At 51.0% G+C, this 17,507-nt stretch overlaps 1 protein-coding gene across 3 annotated transcripts in view; it reads left to right on the top strand.

Moving 5' to 3' along the window:
• The window catches only part of SPEG (striated muscle enriched protein kinase), a 171,270-nt gene that overhangs the window by 115,853 nt on the left and 37,910 nt on the right, over positions 1 to 17,507 (top strand). For all 3 annotated transcript variants that reach the window (XM_060261605.1, XM_060261609.1, XM_060261606.1), the window contains 7 exons: positions 2,241 to 2,364; positions 5,764 to 5,936; positions 6,426 to 6,538; positions 7,289 to 7,457; positions 9,286 to 9,379; positions 10,222 to 10,422; positions 16,869 to 16,929. In XM_060261605.1, the coding sequence (XP_060117588.1) occupies positions 2,241 to 2,364; positions 5,764 to 5,936; positions 6,426 to 6,538; positions 7,289 to 7,457; positions 9,286 to 9,379; positions 10,222 to 10,422; positions 16,869 to 16,929 (935 nt within the window). The remainder of the gene's footprint in view (positions 1 to 2,240; positions 2,365 to 5,763; positions 5,937 to 6,425; positions 6,539 to 7,288; positions 7,458 to 9,285; positions 9,380 to 10,221; positions 10,423 to 16,868; positions 16,930 to 17,507) is intronic.

Below are 17,507 nucleotides of genomic sequence, written 5' to 3'. Positions count from 1 at the left end.
GTAACCCCTGGGAGACTTGGAGGTAGTACAAAAGGAGGAAGAAGGACACCAGCAATGTGATTACATCATATCCAGCTGAAACCTGGAAGTGATGTCACCAACACACAAGGATTTTGCTAATGTCTATGGTACCTCCCCACCCCCCATTTTGTCCTGCTGCTTATTTGAGCACCAGCAGGGAAACAGGGGTACTTCACTGGGGGGGTCTGCCACTGAAAGCAAGGAAATGACTGCAGTCATACACACTAAATAATGCACTTTCAACCCACTTTCAATGCACTTTCCAACTGGATTTTGCCAGTTCAGACAGTAAAATCCAGTTGGAAAGTGCATTGAAAGTGGATTGAAAGTGCATTATTTAGGGTGTGTGACTGCAGCCTAAGTGTTGTGTGGTATAGAGGTTTTTAAAAAAAACAACAAAAAAACAAAAAACTTTCCCATTGCAATGTGTTCCCCACTGCCTTTGTCTCTTGGAGCTCTGGAAGTTCCACATTTCATGAGACTTTGCTACCTAGCTACAAGAAAATGTAGAAGTTATTATTTTGAATGAGAACCATTGACATACAGTCCCATTTCCCAGGAGTATAATACAAAATTCTAATTGTCAGGGTCCAAAAAGATGATATAATAATAATAATAATAATTATTATATCACACTGTTCTTGAGGTGGATTCTTGAGGTGGCAACTTTACACACCAAATGTGCATGACTTATCTAAATGAATAAAGATGCCATGTAAAAACAGAAACTCCCTGTGGTGATTGCATAGTGCAGAGCAGACCTCACTTCTCAGTCCAGCTGCTGTTTTGCGACTTTCTGCTATGGAACTTGAACCTTGTTTCCTTATTCAAATACAAATAATGTATAACAACAATTCCATCAAGAGAGCCAATAAAAATAATGTTGTGTCATCTGGTCCTAATACCCCCACAATAGTCAGTTTGAATGTGGGATTTCTTTTCCAACCAGTAAGGCAGATGTTAACTGTTGCTTCAAAATCTTAACATATCTACTCCTAAATAATGAATATGAACATTAAACAAAATTCTTGTAGAGCATGGATATGAGAAAATGAGAAAATACACAATGGCCTTAGGTAGACCACCTGGCTGAATTCAAGAGGAAAAGGACAGAGTTTTACATGTTATCCAGTTTACACCAGAAATGGACAGGTTTCGTTTTTAATGCTATCTGACAGGAGTTGAAATGTGACATTTTCATGCCTTTTCCAAGATCTGTATTGTATATAAAACTGGAACATGCCACATTTTCCGTGGCTGATTTCTCGCTCAATAGATATCCCCATTTCTCCAAAGAATATACATCAGCTTTGGTCCTGGTGTTGTATACATGTGCTAAGGATTGTGGTTCAACATATATGCTCACACACAACCTCTCAAGCTTATCTAAAATATTCTGAAATAGGACCATTATGCTCCTTATACTAAGTTGGGCTGAATTTTATTTATTTATCAACTATGTATATTTTGCATACAGTCTTAATAAACAGCTTTCATGATGGCATACACAGAAAATAAATGCATAAATCATGATAGAGTGATAATTATAACAAAATAGAGGCATTTAAGAACATGCCAATAAATTGACAGCAAAAATACTGAATAGAAGCCCCAATGCAAACAAAAAAAGTCTATAGCTGGAACCTGAAACAAATTTGGTGCCAGGCGAGCAGCAGTGGAGTTAGAGTTCTGCAGATGAGATGTTTCTGAAGAAATGACCTATCTTTGGTGACCTCACCACACTTCTGAGGGTGGGGGCATACAGAGAATAACGTATACTGACTCAAAGGGGAGTTAGTGGTTCTTTAAATATTGCTTAAGTGATTTCCCTTGTTCCTGGAAGCACAAAAGCAGCTAGTACAGGACATTCAATACAGGGAAGATATGTTTGTAACATTTATGCCAGTCATTAACCTGCTGCCACATTTTTTACTAATTGAAGCTTCCAAGGTGATCCCATGCAGAGCTCATTGTGGTAGAGCGCATATTAAAGCTCATTTAGCAAAACGTTTAGCCTAGTTCTAGAAATATGGCCTACTCACTAAATGCAACAGGTCAGGAAATATACAGGAACAACCTCTGGAAAGAATCTTCCAAGTCAGGATCCCAGATCAATAGTCTGAAAGAGAATCCAGCCTAGAAAGTTGGAACTGGGAAATCCCATCTCCCATCTGCCAATGACACTGGTCTTTTGATTACTGTGGTGGCTGTGCTTGCAGGCCCCTACACAGAAGAGGCTCCAATAATCCTGGACAAACCAGATGTGGTATATGCTGTGGAAGGGCAACCAGTCTGCATCACTGTAACCCTAAACCACGTCGAGGCTGCTGTCATCTGGAGAAGGTAGGACAACCCCAAGTAAAACTCTTATATCCAGCTCACTATTCCCCTGGCAAGTTGTTGGGTAGAATGCCAAACGAAAGTGGCATTAAAGAGATGGTTGTGATTTGTTGTGATGTCAGCTGTCACCTGTGCTTGGGGAGGGGGAGGAAGATACATATAAGGGACAAAGAGAGAAATGTCCCGGAATAGGCTGCAGAGGGAACTCTTGGCCACATCTGCGTTTTGCTTTTATTCATAGGGTGTCCTGACTGTGAGCTCAGACTGAGTTACAATAATCTAATTCGAAATTTTAAATTCAACATCACCAAAGGGATCTACACATTCATATTTTAAAGAGTTTCTAAAGAGTTTTTTAAAAATTCCAAACCAACTCAGCTATGTTTCCCCTCAGCCATACAGCAGCTGTGGAGAATGGCTATTAAAAATAAAAGTGAGCCAATGCTATTCCCCATTTTTGCTGCTTGTATACTGTGCATTTGGAGCAGCAAGAATGAGGAAATAGCTCCCCCAAAGTGCTGTTTTGGCTCAAGAAAATGGTGGCATTCCAACCCCTTCTGAGCTCTCCTTTATTTTGTAAAAAAACATTCCCCACAGCCACTGTATAGTTAAAGGAACCCCAAGCTGGGTGTGGGAAATCTGGACCCAGCTCTTAAGGACATGAACATGTAGCTTGGCCCTAAATGTACACTTAAAAGGGAGCTTTGGAAAAGCATGGATCCCTTGTGTGTGCACCTGCATGAAACGCATGGTTTCAATCACATTTGTCTTATTCACATTAATATTTTTAGGTGTAAAAATAATGTGTGTGAAGCAATCTTAAATGACGATGATGTGGAGTTTGGAAAAGCAAAGATGAGCAAAACTATTGTCAACATACCCCCCAATTAGATTTGAGTCCAGTAGTGGCTTAGAGACCAACAAGAGGAAAACTTTTATGGGTCTGCTAATGGAATCAGATCCAACTGTTCTACTGCAGACCAACACAGCTACCTTCTAAAACAATATTTCCCAAACTTAACCTTATAGAATATATAAAGATTTTATTTTACAAATTGTTCATCTTGTATAAATCCCATGTTAGGTGGTCTGCAAAATCTTCTTAATGTCACTAATATTTTTGTTTCCATTTTATCAAAATGGCTAAAGAACTGTCGTATGACCCCCCAGTGTTTTTGAAATGTGAAGTACTTCTCAGCTAAAAGTTAGTAATTAGATTTAGGGTTGCCTGGTCTGTGTTGGAAGATACCTGGAGACTTTGAGGGTGGAGCCAGGAGAGGGCGGGGTTTGGAGATGGGAGGGGCCTCGGCATGGTACAATGCCATAGAGTCCACCCTTCAAAGTAGCCATTCTCTCCAAGGGCTTTGTGAGTAAGCCACTGGAAACAATGAAACTTTCACACAAGGCGTGTATAAATGCGTTTTAGCACAAACTAAACAAAACAAAACTAAGGAACACTGAGCATTCAATACATGAAATTTCCCCATATAAGTCTTTCAACAGCCTTGTGAAATGGCTCCCTCAAGGCAGACACAAAGGTGGGTAAGCACTTTTCTTCTCAGCATTCGACTCCTAACGATGCAGAGAGAGTAAGGAAGGAACTGCTTATGAAAGGAATCCTCACGGTTTCGATCACCAACTTTGTCAGCCTCCTTCCCCCGACATTACAAAGAGCCTCAGCTCAATTTTTTCAACATGGATCTACACATGCTTTCATGCGGGAGAGCCGGCAGCAGCTGATGAGAGCATGCGTAGATCCATGTTGAAAAAATTGAGCTGAGGCTCTGTGTAACGTTGGGGGAAGGAGGCTGACGAAGTTGATGATTGAAACCGTGAGGATTCCTTTCATAAGCAGGTCCGTCCTTACTCTCTCCGTATCATTAGGAGTTGAATGCTGAGAAGAAAAGTGCTTACCCACCTTTGTGTCTACCTTGAGGAAGCCATTTCACAAGGCTGTTGAAAGACTATGTGGGGAAATTTCATGTACTGAATGCTCAGTGTTCCTTAGTTTTGTTTTGTTTAGTTTGTACTAAAACACATTTATACATGTCTTGTGTGAAAGTATAATTGTTTCCGGTGGCTTACTCACAAAGTCCATTTATTACACTGGTTCCAGTTGTTTTGATCATTCTCTCCAGGGGAGCTGATCTCTGCCAGCTGGAGATCAGTTGTGAAAGCAGGAGATCTCCAGGCCCCACCTGGAGTCTGGCAGCCCTAAGATTCTTAACATATATTAACTGTGTTCTTATTGCTGAGGTACCTGGCTTTGGTAGGAAGGGGCAGTTGGTGGAGAGTCTACTCTTCATGGCACCATTATATTTGTTTGTTTGTTTGTTTGACTTATATCCCACCCTCCCTGCTGAAGCAGGCTCAGGGTGGCTTATATACCAATAAAGCATTACATAAAACCAATTAAAACAGATATAGACAGTAATACATTAAAACATTAAGATAATATAGGTGCTATAACAAACAATCTTAAAATTATGGTATATTTCATGATGTCTTTTAATACTATAATGCTAGTGGATAGGTATTATTAAATCAATGAAGAAAGGTAAGCGAGAACATTTTGCATTGTTTTTAAATACAAAAAAGGCTTTTGACTGCATAGTAAGATCCTTTTTACTGCAAATCCTTGATCATCATAACCTTGGAGGTAATTTTAAAGAATGGTTTTCATTAAATAAAAGGAACAAAAAAAGGGAGGAGTGGGGAGGGAACATGATATAAAGTGATGGAGGCAATTGCCAGTGCAAAGCAGCAAACAACAGATGATTATGCAAGAGCAGGGATGGCCAAACTTGCTTAATGTAAGAGCCATAAAGAATAAGCATCAGATGTCTGAGAGCTGCAAGACATGAATCTCAGATGTTTGAGAGCGGAAGGGAGGGGAGGGGAGGGGAGGGAAGGAAGGAAGGAAGGAAGGAAGGAAGGAAGGAAGGAAGGAAGGAAGGAAGGAAGGAAGGAAGGAAGGAAGGAAGGAAGGAAGGAAGGAAGGAAGGAAGGAAGGAAGGAAGGAAGGAAGGAAGGAAGGAAGATGGGGATGGAGGAAAGAAAGCAACTTTAACTTTAAATGCATTCTCCAAGCTGCTGGCTGGCTTGGCTTGGAGAAATGATTAAAAGAGACAAATGCCTTTTCCAAGCTGGCTGATGGGTCAGCGGGGGCTTCAGAAGCCATACAATATGTATGAAAGAGCCACACATGGCTCCTGAGCTGCAGTTTGGCCACCCCTGTGCAAGTTACACCACTAACACATAGTACAGTGATATTCATCAGACCAAAGTTTGAGTCCAGTGGCACCTTTAGGACTAATGAAGTTTTATTCACAGTATAAGCTTTCATGTGCAAGCACACTTAATCAGATACCCAAACATCCTCTTCTTCCCTATCTCTCCTAGGTCTGGTATGGTGATAAAAGATGGTGATCCCAATTGGGAGATGAGCATGCCTGATGATGACCAACATTCATTGCGATTCTTCCAGGCTGGCAAGGGGGATGTAGGGGAATTGACCTGCGAGGTGAGCAACCAGCATGGATATGACCACTGCTTCATCAGCTTGGAACTGGCAGGTATGGGATGCTCAGAACCCCACCACCACCAATCATCCACCTTCGTGCTTCATCTCTACTTTGAGTACAATGTATCCCCTAAAGACCCTGCTCCAAATCCTAATCTATGGTCAGCCACAATATTTAATTGATTAATTAATATACCAGCTTTCTTTCATCCTAGAACCTGGGGTGGTAAATATTAGGTTCCCAGGGAGACCTGCCATCTAGGTACTGGCCAGACCCAAACCTGCTCAGCTTCAGCAAGTTTTCTGTTTCATGTACGTTCCAGACATTCCTTCAGACACACATGTATCATGAGAGTACATAGTATGTCATCATAGAAACTTCTGCTACTTTGGAGTGTGCAGCCAAGGCTTTTATATAAAGCTAGGAGAGAAGACTGGAGATCTCCATGAAAGGAAGCAAGATAGGCAACTATTGTTAGCTAGGTTGAATCATTTTCTTGGTGATTTAGGGACCTGATTAGATCTTCCTCTTTTTCAATAGAGGCACCCTGCTTTGAATCAATCATGGAGGACATTGAAGTTGGGGAGGGTGAGACACCACAGTTTGCCGTGGTGGTAGAGGGCAAACCTCTTCCTGACATCATGTGGTATAAGGTGAGTGTGGGCCCAAGTCCAGGGCTACCTGTGGCTGAGGAACATTCTTAAGCTTCAGTTTACAACTTCTTGCTATGTCCACCCTGTCACTGCCTCTTTGTATTCCCTGTATCTCAGCCATGCCTCTCAGTGGTGCTAATGCCCCTCAGTCCTATCCCATTCTTAGTCTAAGTTTTGTTGGCTCTCTGTGATCTAATTAGGAGTAACCTTGAAAGTGGTCTCACACATTATCTACTTTGATGCTGATCAACAGGTTATGGCCTGAGGAAAGTATATCAGGCTTGTATGACCTAATCTCCCCTGTATCCAAGATAGCACCGGGCTATTAAAATGGCCCTGGAACCTGCCAAACTGAGCAGCCCATAGATCAGTTCAGATCTAACAACAACAAGCTGACTGAGCTGAGTGACTCCTGCTTGCCTCAGATCTGGCCAGTGGCAAGGACATGTGTATTACCTCTCCTGTGCTGCTGCTAGATAGTTCTGAGAAAACAGCTCCAAGCCCAGTCAACAGCAGCATGAAGTCCAAGTGGCTGTCCAAGGCAGGAGTGTGCAGGTAGGAACTGTCATGATTGTATCATGAGTAATGGAACTAAATGGAGAGGTTTTAGAGGAGGAAGAAGTTGGGAGGAAGGATTAAGAAGCCTTGGGCAGGGGTCTCAAGGGTGACCATATAATAAAACACAATAAAAGGTCTTTCCTTTAACATTATGCCTACAAGTGATTTGTCTTAATGAAACATCCTGTATAGGACGAGGTACTCTTAACTGAAAGCAACCACCTGAGCTTTGTGTATGAAGAAAGTGAATGCTCACTAGTTGTACTGAACACCACAGAGCAAGATAGCGGTGTCTATACATGCATCGCACGCAACCTGGCTGGAGAAGTGTCTTGCAAGGCTGAGCTTGTTGTTCGTGCAGGTACGTGTTATACTTCTAGCCCTAAATCGTGAAGGTTTTAGCATAAGCCAAATTGTGGAAAATATTGGATAACAGAACTACCCCAAAAATCCATGTCAGTTTCATTATCTCTGACTCTCTTTCCCTACGAACTCTTCCTGAACTCTCTAAACCAGACAGCGAGGATACAGAATAACATGTATTAATGAATGCCATTAGTTTTCTTATTAATTTTCCTACTAATAATAACAAATGTGATTTTTTTTCATTTTCATTATTTAATAAATCAATGAACATCCCTACTGCTATGCCAGCCCCATAGAATATATACTATCCCTGCAGAGTCCAGAGTTTCATACTACCTTCCAGTCATATTGCCTTTATTGCAGGTTCCTATTACTTTTGAAAATCTCTGAACACCCAGACCAAAGTAGTTCACTAAGCTATGTCCCAGCCTCATGTCATGAGGTTCTTCATTCAGCCCCCAGAATCCCTGATAGTTGAGTTCCTATTGAGGAGTCATGGAATTAATTACGTCAGACCAACATGAAACAAAGGATTTCATTTGTTGGGAGTCAATTCTAAAGGTGCATTAGAAGAAGAAGATATTGGATTTAAATCCCGCCCTCCACTCCGAAGAGTTTCAGAGCGGCTCACAATCTCCATAATAATAATAATAATAATAATAATAATAATAATAATAATAATAATAATAATAATAATAATTTTATTTATATCCCGCCCTCCCCGCCGAGGCAGGCTCAGGGCAGCTAACAACATATCCATACAATGATTATACAAAACTTTTAAAATCAACATTAGTCTTAAAACCATTCTAATTTACAATTTACAATAAATTGACAGTAACAATAGGCGTTTCTGGTGCTATTCTGTCAGTTAGCATGATGGCGAAAGTCACTTAGGCGAAAGTCACTTAGACGAATCCATCAATCCAGCAATCCTTCAATCAGCAATCCGCAAAGGCCATCCTGAAAAGGATGGTCTTGCAGGCCCTGCAGAATTGGTCAAGGCACCGCAGGGCTTGCACCTCTTCCGGGAGCTGGTTCCATAGGTGTGGAGCTACAATAGAGAAGGCCCGTGTGCGAGTGTTCTGCAGTTTCGCCTGCTTTGGTCCGGGGATGGCCAGCTTGTTCTTCCCCGCTGACCTCAGTGCTCTCTGGGGCTCGTATGGGGAAAGACGGTCCCTCAGGTAGGCAGGTCCTTTCCCTTCCTCCCCAACAACAGACACCCTGTGAGGTGGGTGGGGCTGGAGAGGGCTCTCACAGCAGCTGCCCTTTCAAGGACGGAGGCTCAGAGCGGCCTACAATCTCCTTTACCTTCCTCCCCCGAAACAGACACCCTGTGAGGTGGGTGGGGCTGGAAAGGGCTCTCACAGCAGCTGCCCTTTCAAGGACAGAGGCTCAGAGCGGCCTACAATCTCCTTTCCCTTCCTCCCCCACAACAGACACCCTGTGAGGTGGGTGGGGCTGGAGAGGGCTCTCACAGCAGCTGCTCTTTCAAGGACAGAGGCTCAGAGCAGCCTACAATCTCCTTTCCCTTCCTCCCCCACAACAGACACCCTGCGAGATGGGTGGGGTTGAGAGGGCTCTCACAGCAGCTGCCCTTTCAAGGACAACCTCTGCCAGAGCTATGGCTGACCCAAGGTCATGCCAGCAGGTGCAAATGGAGGAGCGGGGAATCAAACCCAGTTCTCCCAGATAAGAGTCCGCACACTTAACCAAACTGGCTCTCCCATTAGTCACTGTAAAGAGCAGGGGGCAGGGTGGTTCAGGACTTGTCCTGTGAATACTCTTTATTTCTATTACCCCTACTCCCTGTTGCTTCCTAGCTGTACCAGATGCTGATGCTGCACGGACAGAAGAAGAATCACACACAACCCGTCGCCTGGCTGACTATTATGATGTACATGAGGAGATCGGCAGGTAATGGGTAGGAGGGATGAGTCCTTCATGGGGAAGAACAATTATCTATGATGATTATTTTGGGCTAGGACTGTTGAGGGGGGGGAGGAGAGGGTTGATCAGTCCACTATCTGCAAAGAAATGACTGTACGTCTTGCTTACAGGATATGTGTGGGAGTTAAGAGTGAGATTTACAAACATGAATTCAGTGATGGGCCACATCATGGGTCATGTGGTTTATTGATTACTGGATCTGTTAGGTGCTCAGCACAGGAAATCTGCAGCCACATATGTGGGGAATTTACACATAGAGACAGTGGTGGTGTCCTCATCCTTCCCTGTCTTTCTTTTGTGTACAAATATGAGTATTTTGAGTTGCCTATCACCCTGCATGGGGAACACCAAGAAGAACTGGGCTTGTCTGTATTCCCAAAACTATGGGTGATGCTTTACCCAATAAGGTGAGTTGACGGGTGGTTGTGGTAGCAATTTCACATTAGGCTAGCAATTTCACATTATATGATATATAGAGCTGCCAGTCTGACCACTTATGTATCTTTGTGGCAGTACCTTTCCTTTACCAACAGTGAATGTGTTACACTGGGGAAAGCCTCTTCAGTGGCATTGAATCATGCTTAGAAAGAGATTCTTTGTGAGGAATGGAGGGTGTTTAGGGATGAACCTTTTCTCCAGACAAATGCACCTCACTTTCCCCATCACATCACCGCCTGCACAGGAGGATTCACTGTTGTACACCGCCCCCTTCCTTGTTGTCAGCTGGGCAGGGGTGACTTCATTTCAGCTAACTGAGCAGAGAAGCAAGGAATATGATTTTTCACTGAATGGTCTGTGCTGTGTCTCAGGGGAGCTTTCTCGTATGTGCGGAGAGTGACTCAGAAGAGCTCTGGTTTGGCCTTTGCTGCCAAGTTCATCCCTTGCCGTGCCAAAGTCAAGAAATCAGCACGCCGTGAACTTGGCATTCTAGCTCAGCTGGACCACGAACGTATTGTCTACTTTCATGATGCTTTTGAGAAAAGGAATGCTATCATTATTGTCATGGAGCTGTATCCTCTGTCTGTGGGGCCATGTAGGGAGAAACAATATGTTGGGCTTTTGTCTGTGGAATTATTAATTTGTTCTCATCCTTCCCCTCAGTCCAAAAGTTTCTTGGGGTACCTTACATAGAATAATATGCAATAAATATCCACATCCTCCCCCTCCCCCCAAAAAATTTCAGTAGATCAATCTATCATAAACTGTGGGCATTTTCCCACAGAGCTTACCTCGGAGCGACGTGCCTCTTCACCGTGCAGCGTCTGCGCGGATTTCCCACCAACTGCTCTGCATAACCAGGAAGAGCCGCGGCTTTTGCATCGCTAACGTAAACTGGGTTTTAGCGGTTTACATCTGCGACGCAAAAGGTCCGGCACTTCCTGGTTATGTGGAGCAGTTGGTGGGAAATCTGCGCAGACGCTGCGCGGTGAAGAGGGACGTCGCTCCGAGGTAAGCTCTGTGGGAAAACGCCCTGTAATAAAATAAGCAGGAACAGTCTACCTTGCTGCTATTGTTATTGCTATTATTATTGTTATTATTATTATTACAATTTATATCCCACTCTCCCCACCTAACTGGGCTCAAATAACCCAAGTAAGAACAAACATTAGAGACATATAATGTACTGGGTTGGTTGCTTCTTGTCAGGTCTTTGGTGCCCCTCCCGGTCCCCCGGCGTCGCCGTTGCCCCACCCGGGCACTCTGGGGCGTTCCCCGGAGGTCTCAGAAACAGGGGGGTGGGCACTGGGTCACTTCACCGCAGGCCCCCGTTCCCTCCTGGCTGTGCTATGGCTCCTGTCCCTCTCTCTCGCGAGGCAGCCTCTTTGCGCATCAGCCAGCTCTCCTCAGCGACCTCCTCCCTCCCTCCTTTTATGCTTCCCGACCCATCCTCCCCCCTCCCAGGACCTGCCCCTCTCTGGCTCCTCCCCCCTTCAAAGCCCCAGACGCCCAGGAGAGGTGCCTCGGGGACGGGCTGACTGGGCGTGCCTCGGGCGTCCCAGCCCTCAGCGGCGTGCTGCAAGGGAGCGTCTCGTGCTGCGACGAGCTGAATGGCTCTCCCTCTTGCTCTCCGGCGTCTTGCCCCGGCCAGACCTCACGGACTCGAAGCCGGGCTCGCCGTCTGGGAGGCGTCGCTCGGGTGGCTGCTTTCGCCCCGTCAGTCGAGGTGAGGGGTGGGGCCTCCACAGGGGCTTGGAGAGGTGGGGGGGGCTCTTGGGGCGATGCCGGGGGCTTGGAGCGGCTGGCAGGCGCCGGGGGGTCTCCTCCGCGCAGTCCCTGCCCGGGCTGGGCGGGACACACCCCCCCCCCCATGTCCCTTGCTTCTCCGCTTCCTCCTCGAAGACCCGGGAGAGGTAGTCGGCCACGCGGTGGTCGGCCCCGGCTTGATGATGCACTGTGAAAGAAAAGGGGAGAAGAGACATATACCAGCGAAGGACTCGGTCATTGGAGTCCTTCATCCTCGACATCCACAGCAGGGGGGCGTGGTCCACCACCAACCGGAAAGGGTTGTTGGTGAGGTAGAATTTCAATGCCCCGACGGCCCACTTGACCGCCAGGGCCTCCTTTTCTACGGTGGAGTACGCCCGCTCGGCGGGCAGGAGCTTGCGGCTGATGAATAGGACCGGGCGTTCGTCCCCAGGGCCCCCCTGGAGCAGGGCTGCCCCGATACCGGTCCCCGAAGCATCTGTGTGCAACACAAAGGGCTGGGAGAAGTCCGGGTTTCTCAGCACGGGGTCTCGGGAGAGGCTCGTACGCAGTGCCTCAAACGCTGCGTCTTGGGCTGGCCCCCACTGGAGGACGTTCGGGCACGCCTTCCGCAGGCAGTCCGTCAACGGGGTGGCCACTGCCGCAAAGTTGGGGATAAATTTGCTGTAATAGCCCGCAAATCCCAAGAAGCGCCGTAGCTGCTTCTTGGTGCGCGGGCGGGGCTGCTGCTCCAGGGTGACGACCTTCTCTGGCAGGGGTCGGAGTTGGCCTTTCCCTACCAGGAACCCTAGATATTTTAGCTCCTGGAAGCCGAGGCGGCTTTTCCGCGGGTTAGCGTGGAGCCCGGCGGCCTGCAGGGCGTGGAGTACCTGGCGGAGGTGGAGCAGGTGGGCCTCCCAGGTGGGACTGCACACCACGATGTCGTCGACATAGGCCCGAGCGAAACCCTCGCATTGGGCTAGGGCCTTGTCCACCAGCCGCTGGAATGTGGCCGCAGCCCCATTCAAGCCAAAGGGCATGCGCTTGAATTGGAACAAGCCTTGTGGGGTGGCGAAAGCGGTCTTTTCTCTGTCGGCCGGGTGCATGGGCACCTGCCAATAGCCCTTGGTGAGGTCCAGGGCGGAGAGGTACCGGGCCTCCCCCAGCTGGTCGATTAGGATATCGGCCCGCGGCATCGGGTAGGCATCGAATTTGGCCAGTTTGTTCACTTCCCGATAGTCCACACAGAAGCGCACGCTGCCGTCGGGCTTTGGCACCAGGACCACCGGGCTGCGCCACTCACTCTGTGATGGTTCGATGACGTCGAGGCGCAGCATCTCCCTTACCTCCCGGGCGATCACGTCCCAGCGCTTCTGTGGGACGGGCCTCCACCGGGCGCGTGCCACCTGGCCTGCAGGGGTTACTACCCGGTGCTTGACCAGGGTGGTCAGGCCCGGCTGGTCGGAGAATACCGTCGGGCACTCGGCCAGGACCTTCTGCAGCTCCTGTCGCTGGCTGGGGGTGAGAGCGGCGTCCAACACCGGGCTTCCCCCGGCGCCCCCCGCGGTCGTCCAGGGCAGGGTTCCGTCCGGGAGCTCGCCCGGATCTTCGGCCACGAGCCCCTGCTCCGGCCGCGCCTCCCGCCGCACCCAGGCCTTTAGGCTGTTCACATGGAGGGTCTTCCTTTGGCGAGCACGAGGCCCGCACTGGACCTCGTACGTCAGGGGACCCAGGACTCGGGTGATTTGGAAGGGTCCCCGCCACGGGTCCCCCTGGCTCTGGCCCATCGCTCCCCTGTGGACCAGGACATCGTCCCCCGCCTGGAACCCGCGGGCCCTAGCGCCCTTGTCATAACGCCTCTTCTGGACCTCCTGGGCCTGTGCGAGGTTCTCCCGGGCCTCCCGCCGCATGTCTTCTAGGCGTCCCTGCAGCTGCCTGACGTACTCCTCCGGGGCCTCTTCCGGCACTGCTCTGCCTTGCACCCACTGCTCTCCGAGCAGGCCCAGGATGCCCCGGGGTTGCCGCCCGTACAGCAGCTCGAACGGGGAATACCCCAGGGATGCCTGGGGCGTCTCTCGGATGGCAAAGACCAGCGGGTCCACATAGAGGTCCCAGGCAGTGGGGTGGTCATATGCTGTCTTCCTCAGCATGGCCTTCAGGGTCTGGTTCATCCACTCCACCAGCCCGTCAGTCTGGGGGTGGTGGACGGAGGTGAAGAGCTGCTTGATGTGCAGCGCCTGGCACACCTGCCGCATGAGGCTCGCCGTGAAGGGTGTGCCTCGGTCTGTGAGTATCTCCCGGGGCAACCCCACATGTGCGAAATAGTGCATCAAGGCCCTGGCCACGCCCGCGCTCTTCATGGTGGGCAGGGGGATAGCCTCCGGGTACCGGGTGGCGTAGTCCATGAGGACCAGGATGTAGCGGGCCCCACGAGGGGTGCGGGGTAGGGGCCCGACAAAGTCCATAGCCACTCGTTCGAACGGGACCCCCACTATGGGCAAGGGGGCTAGGGGGGCTTGCGGCTCGGCCCTAGACGCGAGGCGTTGGCAGATATCGCAGGAGCGACAGTAGGCCTGGACCTCCCGGGCTACGGAAGGCCAGAAGAAGTTGGCTAGCACCCGGGTCAGAGTACTCTTCACCCCCTGGTGGCCCGCCCATTGGTGGTCGTGGGCGCCCTTCAGGACCTCGGGCCGGTACCTGTGAGGGACCAACAGCTGCTTCCCGGGGCCCAGCCGCCCTTTTACCTCTCTGAACCCCACGCCCTCTTCCCGGATGATTCGAGGGAGGCGCCGGCTCCGGCGCTCGTCTACAACCACCCCGTCTCGGACTGCTTCGTGCCGCCGCAGCGCCTCCAATTCTTCGTCTTCGGCCTGAGCCTCCACGAACTGCGGGTCCGCCGGCCACGCCTCTCGGCCACCCGCCACGGGACGTTCTGCGTTGGACGGGCCCTCCCCGGGGTCGCTGTCCTCTGTCTCCCCAGCGGGGGCGGCGTCATCATAACCGGCCCCGGCAGGCTGGCCTGGTCGGCCGGGGTTGGCTGCTTCCACTACGTCGCCAAAACGCGGAGCGTCCCGCCCGAGCAGTATTGGGTAGGGCAGGCTGCTTACTTTGGCGACCGGCACGCTCCAGTAGCGGCCTAAGTATTTCAGTGGGATGGACACCACCGGGCTTCTTTCGATGTGCCCATGGACGCACCGGATGGCGGCGGTGCGGATGACAGGCAGCGGGGCGGGCACCAAGTGGGCTCGTATCATAGACAGCGAGCTGCCGTTGTCGACCATGGCCTGCAGTTGCCGCCCTCCCAAGGACACCGGGATCGTCCAGGGGGGGGGGGCGAGCCCCCGCCTCAGCCGTCTGCCAGGACTCTTCCCAGCTCACGTCGCACTCCATCAGGGGGCACTCGCGTTTGAGATGGCCCCACTGGCCACAGGTGAAGCAGGGCCCTATGTCTCCTGCTGGACGGCGGGCCTCCGGCGGCGGGTGCCCCTCCTTCTCCCCCTCACGGCCTCCGGGGCGTAGACCAAGTCCGGGTAGCGCCGGGCGTGCTCCGGGCCTCCACCACCCCGGCGTGGCACGGGCCGGCGGCGTCCGCGCCCGGCCCCCCCGGTCTCCGGCCCCGGGCGCCCTCCCGGGTGTCGCTCCTGGGGCGGCCCGTCCGCCGGGTGGGGGCAAGCCCTTCCCTGGCTTGCCGCCCTCTGCGCGGAAGGGCAGGCCGCGGTGGTCGGCGGCCTGAAAGTTCTCCCACAGCTCCTGGACCTCGCTGAGACGGGTTGGCTTCCAGCAGGCCACCCAATGGCGGGTACGCGGCGGCAGCACCTGCAGCAGCTGCTCCACTACCACCAGCTCCACGATGCGCCGCCCGTCGCTGGTGGTGGGGTTGAGCCACCGGGTGGCGGCATCCTTGAGGGTCGCTATTGCTGAGCGTGGTCGCGTCTCCCCCGTAGGCAGCCAGGAACGCAGCTTCTGGCGGTGGGCCTCAGGCGTGATCTCCAGGCGGTCCAGGATGGCTGCCTTGAGCGCTGTATAGTCCGCCGCCTGAGCCCGCTCCAGGGCCTTCATGGCAGCTTGGGCCTCCCCGGTCAGGTAGGGTCCCAAAATAAAGGCCCACTGCTCTCTGGGCCAATGAGCGGCCTCAGCCACTCGCTCAAACGCTTCCAGGTATGCCTCGACATCGTCCTCCGCCCCCAGCTTCGTTAGAGGGGGCCAGGGGCTCCTCCCGGCGCCGAATGGTGTTGGCCCCGCGGGCTCCGGGCGGGCGAGGAGCGCCTGGTGAAGATCCCGCACGAGGGTGGCTTGGGCCGCCGTCTGCTGCTGGGTGACCTCCCGTAGGAGCTGCGCCTGGTGGTCTGCGAGCCACTGCCCAAACTGGGCCAAATCCACGGGGGCGGGGTTAGTGTCCATGGCGGCGGTCCGCCCCACGTGTATCACGGAGTCCTCACTTGACTCGTCCGTCGACGACTCGCTGGACTCCGGCTCAATGGTTGGGGTCGCCACTCGGCTTGAGTGCCACCCGGGCGGGGCCGGAATATGGGGGCGTGGTCGTCCTAGGCTCGGGAGAGTGCCCGCATTCTCCACCACGTTGTCAGGTCTTTGGTGCCCCTCCCGGTCCCCCGGCGTCGCCGTTGCCCCACCCGGGCACTCTGGGGCGTTCCCCGGAGGTCTCAGAAACAGGGGGGTGGCACTGGGTCACTTCACCGCAGGCCCCCGTTCCCTCCTGGCTGTGCTATGGCTCCTGTCCCTCTCTCTCGCGAGGCAGCCTCTTTGCGCATCAGCCAGCTCTCCTCAGCGACCTCCTCCCTCCCTCCTTTTATGCTTCCCGACCCATCCTCCCCCCTCCCAGGACCTGCCCCTCTCTGGCTCCTCCCCCCTTCAAAGCCCCAGACGCCCAGGAGAGGTGCCTCGGGGACGGGCTGACTGGGCGTGCCTCGGGCGTCCCAGCCCTCAGCGGCGTGCTGCAAGGGAGCGTCTCGTGCTGCGACGAGCTGAATGGCTCTCCCTCTTGCTCTCCGGCGTCTTGCCCCGGCCAGACCTCACGGACTCGAAGCCGGGCTCGCCGTCTGGGAGGCGTCGCTCGGGTGGCTGCTTTCGCCCCGTCAGTCGAGGTGAGGGGTGGGGCCTCCACAGGGGCTTGGAGAGGTGGGGGGGGCTCTTGGGGCGATGCCGGGGGCTTGGAGCGGCTGGCAGGCGCCGGGGGGTCTCCTCCGCGCAGTCCCTGCCCGGGCTGGGCGGGACACTTCTTTGTGCACACTCTTTTCCTTGACAGAGTGTGTAGCTGTACTGGAGAAGAAATGCTGGAGCGGATAGCAAGGAAACCCTCTGTGAGCGAATCTGAAGTGAGTGCTTCCAGGAGTAAACAACCCAGACTGGCTCTTTGGAAAGTTTTCCAAAACAAGATAGAACGATGGTGTGGTACCTGCTTTCAGCTGCAAGGACATTGTATGAGCAGTTATGGAAGCAAGATAAAATACCAGAAAAATGGGACTGGATTTTAAAAGTTTTGTCATGGAGTGAAATGGATAAACTTACAAGAATCTTAAAAGACTATGATTTGGACAAGTTTAGGAAGGAATAGGAGAAATTTCAAAACTATGTTGAAAAACACTGGAAAGTAAGGGGATACTTAGCGATCTTTGATAAAAGCTGAAGGAGGTGGAGTAATGGAATAATAATTTATAAAGGGAATTTTTTTTACTGAAAAATGAAGACGAACTTGTAGAATGAACTTTTCTTATTTTATGTTTTTATTTCTTCCGTATTGATATAAGGTTCTAAAATGGAGATCCTTGATTTAAGTTACCTTGTTTCTTTTTTAATTTTAAAACACCGGCGGGGGTCAAGAAAAAGGGAGGGAGGTGAAGGGGAGGGAAGTGATGTATTGTTTTTATTTTGCATCATTTTAAATTTTTTTATA

This window comes from Heteronotia binoei, chromosome 21 (genome assembly GCF_032191835.1).
Source record: "Heteronotia binoei isolate CCM8104 ecotype False Entrance Well chromosome 21, APGP_CSIRO_Hbin_v1, whole genome shotgun sequence".
Classification (NCBI taxonomy): domain Eukaryota; kingdom Metazoa; phylum Chordata; class Lepidosauria; order Squamata; family Gekkonidae; genus Heteronotia; species Heteronotia binoei.
The sequence above is the reverse complement of the archived record's forward strand: the minus strand, read 5'-3'. Positions and strand labels throughout refer to the sequence as shown.